This window comes from Natator depressus, chromosome 1, assembly GCF_965152275.1.
Source record: "Natator depressus isolate rNatDep1 chromosome 1, rNatDep2.hap1, whole genome shotgun sequence".
Taxonomy (NCBI): domain Eukaryota; kingdom Metazoa; phylum Chordata; order Testudines; family Cheloniidae; genus Natator; species Natator depressus.
In genome coordinates this window covers 326,528,003-326,536,094 of record NC_134234.1, presented here as the reverse complement: position 1 = coordinate 326,536,094, position 8,092 = coordinate 326,528,003, and the positions used below count along the sequence as shown (strand labels likewise).

At 44.8% G+C, this 8,092-nt stretch overlaps 1 protein-coding gene across 6 annotated transcripts in view; it reads right to left on the bottom strand.

Annotated features, from left to right (window-relative positions):
* Positions 1-2,589: 2,589 nt before the first annotated feature.
* Positions 2,590-8,092, bottom strand: part of CD36 (CD36 molecule (CD36 blood group)) — a 60,429-nt gene continuing 54,926 nt past the window's right edge. For 5 of the 6 annotated variants that reach the window (XM_074952635.1, XM_074952610.1, XM_074952618.1 and 2 more), the window contains exon 14: positions 5,570-6,363. In XM_074952635.1, coding sequence (XP_074808736.1) covers positions 6,341-6,363 — 23 coding nt within the window. In that variant the 3' untranslated portion in view covers positions 5,570-6,340. Of the gene's footprint in view, positions 4,904-5,569; positions 6,364-8,092 lie in introns of those variants that run through there. The other variant, XM_074952645.1, reaches the window with a different exon arrangement.

Genomic DNA, 8,092 nt, shown 5'->3' with positions numbered 1-8,092 from the left:
GTATATAAGTCCTAGTGGTGACTAACTATCCTATAAAGAAAGGATTTCAGTTCTAGTGCCAGTGCAATGATTGGTAACAAGTTTCAGGGTAGATTAAATAGACAAAGATAGATCTCCAACTCTGTTTAAAGCAAAGAGCATATTGCTGGTTTCACATAAAACACTATCCAAACAGCAGACACAATCACCTTGGCTTTATACATTCCATTTGTTGTTCTTTCTACAGACCCATGGGGAAATGGTAGAGAAGGAACACCCAACATTCTTAGGTCTTCTGTTTAAAAGGGGTTACTGAGCAAACCCTAGGAAAGAACAGGTTAATACGCAATGGGGTAGATTCACAATGGGTATTTAGGCATCTAACTGTTCCACTAAGAGCCTAATTCCAACACATAGGCACCACCCCCTAGCCTGTAGGCACCTAAAGTCAGTAGGGGCCAGGTTCTCAAAGCAACTCACATGTTGTGATGGCAGGATACTCAAACTAGGTGTCTCCCCAGCAGGGCCCGAGCCAGTAGGTGTGCTCAGAGCATGCTCATCCCACACACCAAAAAAAAAGGGGAGTGGGTGTCCCCTCATAGCCAAACACCTAAAATACTCCTTCAGGATGTTGGAGACCCAAGTTTAAATCCCTGCTCTACCTCATTCAGACCAGGGAGATGAACTCAGGTCTCCTATCACCCAGATGAGTGCCCAGCCACTGGGCTATAGGGTCAGTCTGACTTTTGGTTTTGATCCAGTGACTATTTAAGCATTTCATACAAAGTGGAACCATTTCAACATTGAAACTACCCTCCTCTAAGCCCACTGGTTAAGGCAATCAGCTGGGAGCCCTGAGTTCATATCCCTGCTTTGAACCACCCCCATCCTGGATGAATGCCCTAATCACTGGGCTATTGGATGCAAGGGCACTGCAATTTTTGGTGCCAAAGGCCTGATCTAGCTTAGGTGCTTAACTGCAGCTGAGTGTCCATGGCTGTGAATCCCAAGTGAAGCTAGGCACCTAACTGTGGATCCCAATCAGAGATAAATAGTTTAGGCCACTTCCCTCTCTAGGAATTTCCTATTGGCTAGCTTAGGTGGCTCCCTGAACAGCATGCTGGCTTCTGGGAATCCCTTTTTAGGCTCCTAACTCTCCCTCTGCATTGTATAGGGAGTGTGAGTGCCTATCTCAGGGCTGGGGATTTCACTGGGTGGCAGTATGCAGAACATTAGGCATGTAATGTTTAGCCTAAGTCCTTTGTGGATCTAGCCAGCGTGTGTATCCTGAGTTATTTTCAGCTGGCCAGCTTCAGTCTTATACTGTATGCTGTGTTGCTATAGCTGTTTTGGGCCCAGGATATCAGCGGGAAAAGGTGGGTGAGGTAATATCTTTTATGGGACCAACTTCTGTTTCTCAGCCCTGAAGAAGAGTTCTGGATATCAAAAGCTTGCCACTCTCACCAACAGAATTTGGTCCCATAAAGGATATTACCTCACCTCGTTAAAGTTTCAGTCTTAAATATTTGTGGACAAATGTGTGTCCATTGGGTGGCGCACAGTTCAAAGCTTTCCACTCCTTTCTCAATTGAGTAGTGATCAAGATGGCTACAATCTTATAGCAGCTTGATGACTTTTTCTTTGTAGGTCTAGGGGAAAACTACACCCCAGTTATATCCAGGGCTACTGAGAATTCTCTGCAGAAGTAGCAGAGAAATCTGGTGCTCATTAAGATTACATGAGAGAAGAGAAGGGAGAACAAACATTATACCTAATCAGAAATGTGGCTTGAATTAGGTTAAATGGGTAATTTGTTTACATGTATCTTGGTTACTCCATCAAAGCAATACAAAAATACATGGACTATTATTTATTGTTTATTAAATGCTGACAGTATTCTCAGCCATGTATAAAGTACAGTTCCTCTTCCCACTACAGTCTAAATGGCCAGACAAAATAATTCAAATCGCCCTGGGTGTCTAAGAGCTTGCAGTTGGTTTTTAGTGGGGTGTAACAGCACATCTAATTTAGGTGAACTGACATTGGTAAGGCTGTTGGGAAAAGCTTTAAGGAAATATTTGAAAGAATAAATGCAGTTTGAAATCATGAGCTAGACTGTGACTCTGATGACACACCTGTGCTGGGAATAAGAATGTCTGGGTCACCCAGACCAGGAGTAATTAAGGAGTTAGAGCAGGTGAGCAAGAAACACAGTGGAATGGGTGAATCTAAGGCTCCGCTCTCCAACACAGCCATGCTATGCAGTTGAGCCAGAAGAGAGATGTTGTAATTTGTTACTGGTATAGGCTAGCTACAAATTATTACTCCTCCCAGTCCAGAGGGAAGCAAGAAGGGGTGTCTTTGAGGCACAATAGCTCCTGGGGCTGCTTCTGAGGGGATGCATCTTACACTCCTCCCTTGCTCGGGAGTGTACTTAAAGGCACAATCTAGCCCTTATAATCATGTATATTATAGAAACTGAATGGAACCAGTATTATGGTATGGTAAGTACTGTAGACATGTGAGAGTGAAATGCACTTCTAAAACACTGTGACGTGTACAGACTAGGTAATTCCATCCATCTTGAAATGAGCCTCACCCTTATCTCCTTTCTGTATTAATTTATAACTCCAGGCATGAATTTCAGAAAGCGGGTGTTCATTACATGGTGAGCTTTATTTTCCACTTGTAAGGGTTGGAAACACTGGTCATAAATGCATATTCGGTATGTGGCTTAACAAGGAGAAATGGAGAGCTTATCGGTAACTCAAGTACAAACATATATAATTAACTTATGAACATTGTTTTCAGTACATTAATTTAGAATCTCTGTAAACAGTGCCCTGACCAAAATAACTGCTAATCATACTCCAAGTGCAGGCTAGATGGTGAATATCGCCTAACAGCTCAATCTTGCATTGAGACCAATGGGATTAAAGCAATTTATGTCTATGTAAGACTGGGCCCTAAGATTTTAAAACCATGGGATGGCATTCTAGACCACAGCTGCAACAGACACTAAGCTTGGAAAATTTGACTTGCTGGCAATAGACATCAAGCCAACATTTTAGGGTGAAATCCTTACCCTATTGAAGTCAACAGGAGTTTTGCCAATGACTTCAAAGGGGCTGGAATTTCACCCTTAGACTATGGCACAAAAAGACTAGTTGTTGTGTGGGACTTGGGGTCAGAGCATGAGCTATGGTAGAGCTGAGCTTGGTTCAGCTCAAGAGAAGGGGTAAAAGTATCTTACTGGCTTCCAGCAACTTTTATGTCCCCATGATCCTGTCCTGGTGCTTGGCCAGTCTCTACTGTAAATTAGAGCAGTTTAGGACTGTTGTAAGTTACATCCAACTGTCCAAAGGGCCAGTCTGTCACAATGAATAACCCAAAGAAATTAGTGTAGCATTCAAAGTGCGGGGAAAGGAAGTATGATAATGGAGTCCCTGGACCTCAGCAATCCTTTGCTGCCAGAACAGCTCCTTAGGGTTGTTAGCAACTAGTGCAAGTTAACTTTGTGCCTAGGTCCCGACCAATACACAGACTGCTCCAGGATCAGGAGATATGAAAGTAGTTTAAAGGCACCTTTTTCCCTGCTTCCTGATCCTGAGCTTCTGGAAACATTCCCTGGCTATAGCTCAAGATCTGGCAGGGCAGCCTCTTTCCGATAATTTTGCAGACTTAAATGAGTACACAAGGTACAAAGCAGTGGAGAGCAGACTCAGCTTAAACAGCTTATGGGAGACACATGGGTTGCAATTTGCTTACAAAACCTATTGAGGAAGAACTTACACAAAGCAATATGTTACCAGAAATCAAGATCAGGATGCAAATGTTTAGCAAAGAGGAGCAGAGTGAAATTGTTCAAGAATCATTGGGACAGAGCCTCCTTTGCTGTAAAGCAATTTGCCTCTCTTGACTTCAATGGACATACATCAGTTTACACCATCTGAGGATCTGGCCCACCATTAGAAGTTAATAATTCTACCAGCTCTAATTCCTTGTGGTTATGTTTATTGTAGTTACCAATGCACACTGTGTGCTTTTCTCAGTATTTCATTAGTGGGCTTGCTTTTACCTAGCCACATGGCTCTGACTCCAGGATACTGACAAAAAAAAAATCTCCAAGTGTTTGATATATTATATATCAATATTAACATACGCTAACCTCAAAGGAAAGAATAGTATTGTATGTATACAGCTCTTACTGCACTTTTGGGCAAATGCTAAAGTAAAGTTAGAATTGATAGCTTATTGCACATCTGTTAAAAAGGGTCATGGTACAAAGGGTCAGATTGTACCATTCAATGTACCTGGTCAGTTCTTGCTGACTTCAGTGGGAGCTAAATGTTTTAATCCAAGCACAATATTCTGTAAACATACAATAGCATTTCAATCAATTTCTTTCCCTTCCCACCACCAGCTGTGAGCAATGTTTCAGCATGCCAGACCCAGGTGTTAAACATTTTAGGCTCTATTTCTGTGAATATGACCTCAGTATTTATTTTTCCTTTGCAAGTCACCTTCGAGGACAAATCAAACAAGTCCTGAGAAGTGCTGAGCATTCACGCAGCTCTCATTGAATCCAGTGAGGGAATGAGAGTTGCAAGTGCTCAGTGCCTCTCAGGATTTGACCTGTTGATGTCACAGTGAGTTGTAGGGAGCTCACCGGACACCTGATCCACATCCACTGAAGTCAATCCAACAGCCTGCCTTGACTTCAGTGGCTACAGGATGAGCACCCAGGTTGAATTTTCCTGTTAAACAGCTGTAACACGTAGCCTGAAAGGGAATGGGCTTGTGGACACCTCCTTCCTTTGTGTTCTTCTACACCTGGAGAGTGGGACTGCCTGATACTCTACCAAAGCCATGGGTCATGGTGATGTTAGCGGGTCTGCCGGTCTTCTCTAGAATCTGCTCCTGCCTGTGGAGGAGATGAAGCAGGCCTGGAATCTGCTGCTCGTTTTGGGGAAATTTGAGAAGAAGCAAGAGTCCCTTTGTCCCCTAAGTGTTAAGCTAGTGGCGGAGGACACTTGACAAAAGGGACTGAGAGAAGCAGAATTTATTTTGCAGGGGGAAATGCTATCGGTAGGGCCCTACCAAATTTTGGTCAATTTCCCGATCATAGGATTTTAAACCATAATAAATTTCATGATTTCAGGTATTTAAATCTGAAATTTCACCATGTTGAAACGGTAGGGGTCCTGAAACAAAAAGGAGGTCCAGGGGGGCCGCAAGATTATTGTAGGAGGGGCGTGGTATCGCCACCCTTACTTCTGCGCTGCTGCTGGCGGCGGCACTGCCTTCAGAGCTGGGTGCCCAACTAGCAGCCACCGCTCTCTGGTCACCCAGCTCTGAAGGCCGCGCAGAAGTAAGGGTGGCAATACCGGAAACTCCCTACAATGACCTTGCGACCCCCTCCCCACCCCCAACCCCCTTTTGGGTTGGGACCTCCAGTTTGAGAAATGCTGGTCTCCCCCGTGAAATCTGGTCTTTTGTGTACTTTTACCCTATACTATACAGATTTCACAGGGGACACCAGATTTCACGGTCCGTGATGCATTTTTCACCGCCGTGAATTTGGTAGGGTCCTAGCTATTGGCCAAGGAAGTGCCAGAAAGAAAAGCAGCAGTTCCAGTGAAAAGAGTGGAGGAGAGCACAGCAGACCAAGGACAGGGATGGGGCTGCTGCACAAATGTTTTGAAAGGAAGCCGTCTGTCGGTATGCATCAGCCACTGTTAGCATTCATGCATGTATTTTGTTGATGTCTGTACATGCATAGTTTAAAATAAAGCTTTTCAGAAACCCTTTATTGACATTCAGATACTATGGTTAACCACATTACATAATAAACTTTATAGTCATTAAAATTCACATCTCTGAAGAGAGGAGAGCAGTTCTACTGCAGCAACTTCCACTGCTTGAAGGAATGGGAAAAAGAATAACTTCTAGTGCACTGCATGAGCTTGATGAGGTCACCATCTCACATACTTAGAACCAGAACATCAGCAACTGGCTTTTACTCCTATTCTCACAGTCTCAAGAGAAGCGAACTAGCAAGTTGTATAAATGGCAGAAAGTGGACTGGATTCCAAACTGGATTTCAGTTTTCACCTGTTAATATGCTATTTGTAATAGAGGTTTGTACCATGATAGTGGTTTCAGAATGAAGTTGTAAAAATGGGCTTTTTGAAACGTCAGGTGTTGCTGGTTGAGAAGCTGGATTCTGTACATTCTTCACAGAAAGGAAAGACACATTCATTCCATAGTGTGTTTATGTGTATAAACGATAACATAAGACCAGATTGTTTTGCCACTGAATTTTACAAACTCCTTGTGTGAAATTTGAAGTAATTATCACTTACAAGTAAACTTCTTTGTTACCTATAATGGAAAAAGTCAAAAGTTAATGAAGCATGTGGCCTACAAAATGGCTATCCCATTTGACCTGAGAGAAAGGTGTACTGTGGGAACTGAAAACCTCCTGTTTTATATTATGGGATCCACTGTTCTATACTATGATATGATATTTGTACTCTGATATTATTGATAGACGTTGATGTTATACACTCCCTCGTTTCCTTCAAATCACCCAAAAAATCCCCATCTAAACTCTTATATCAAATCCACTGCCATTATTTGGATTACTCTGCTGTACCTCTTTGTGCATTATAGGACCATGTCCAGTCCTATTCTCCATGGCTACATAGGGCCAAGACCCAGAGAAACTGGTGTGGTTCTGATGCAGAATGGTGATCAGGGAGAATTGGGAATGCTATGTGTGTGAAAGCCTGAACGAGTGCCTGATTGGGTGGTAGCCTGCAGGGGGCGGGCATTGGGGCTGTCTGTTTGTTTGTTTCAGGGAAGCCTGGCTGTTTAAAAATAGCCAGAGCTCCGCGAACCAGCTGAGCAGCGGCTGAGCAGCAGGGAACAGCAGAGCAGCACACAGCAGGAGTTTGCCTGGGAGTTCGCCTGGAGTGAGCCCAGTGAGGCTTACATCTTGCCAACTTCTCTGAGGAAGCTCATAGTAGGAAGGTGATATGGAAGGGGGGGGTTCAGCTATTGTGACCTGCACTGGATGTGCCATGTTTGTCTTTCTTCCACAGGACAGAAGCGACTTTGTCTGTACAAAGTGCAAGCTGGTCTCCATATTGGAAGAGAAAATTGAAGGTCTGGAGCAACAGATAACGACCCTGCGTTGCATATGAGAATCTGAGGATTTTCTGGACAAAAGTCAGGATATGCTTCTATGGGCACAAAGCTCTAAAGATTCAGAGCAGGCTGCGCAGCGGAGCCAAGAGGCCAGTGAAGAAGCTTGGCAACATGTGACCTCCAGAAGAAGAAGGGGGAATGTCCGGGTTCCAGCAACGCGGACATAAGTAACTAACCGCTTTCATGTTCTCTCCACAGGTACCATTGCAGAGAGTGGACCAGATGATATGTCTGGGGGCAGAAAGCAGAAGGAGACTCCGCTGGTTGGAAGGCATGAGATGCCCGGCCCTAGGTTGGGGGTTCCACGACCACCACTCCCAAGAGAAGGAGGCGAGTGGTGGTGGTCGGGGACTCTCTCCTCAGGGGGACTGAGTCATCTATCTGCCGCCCTGACCGGGAAAACAGAGAAGTCTGCTGCTTGCCAGGGGCTAAGATTTGCGATGTGATGGAGAGTCTGCCGAGACTCATCAAGCCCTCGGGCCACTACCCCTTCCTGCTTTTCCACGTGGGCACCAATGATACTGCCAAGAATGACCTTGAGCGGATCACTGCAGACTATGTGGCTCTGGGAAGGAGGATAAAGGAGTATGAGGCGCAAGTGGTGTTCTCGTCCATCCTCCCCGTGGAAGGAAAAGGCCTGGGTAGGGACCGTCGAATCATGGAAGTCAACGAATGGCTACGCAGGTGGTGTCGGAGAGAAGGCTTTGGATTCTTTGACCATGGGATGGCGTTCCATGAAGGAGGAGTGCTGGGCAGAGACGGGCTCCACCTTACGAAGAGAGGGAAGAGCATCTTCGCAAGCAGGCTGGCTAACCTAGTGAGGAGGGCTTTAAACTAGGTTCACTGGGGGAAGGAGACCAAAGCCCTGAGGTAAGTGGGAAAGCGGGATACCGGAAGGAAG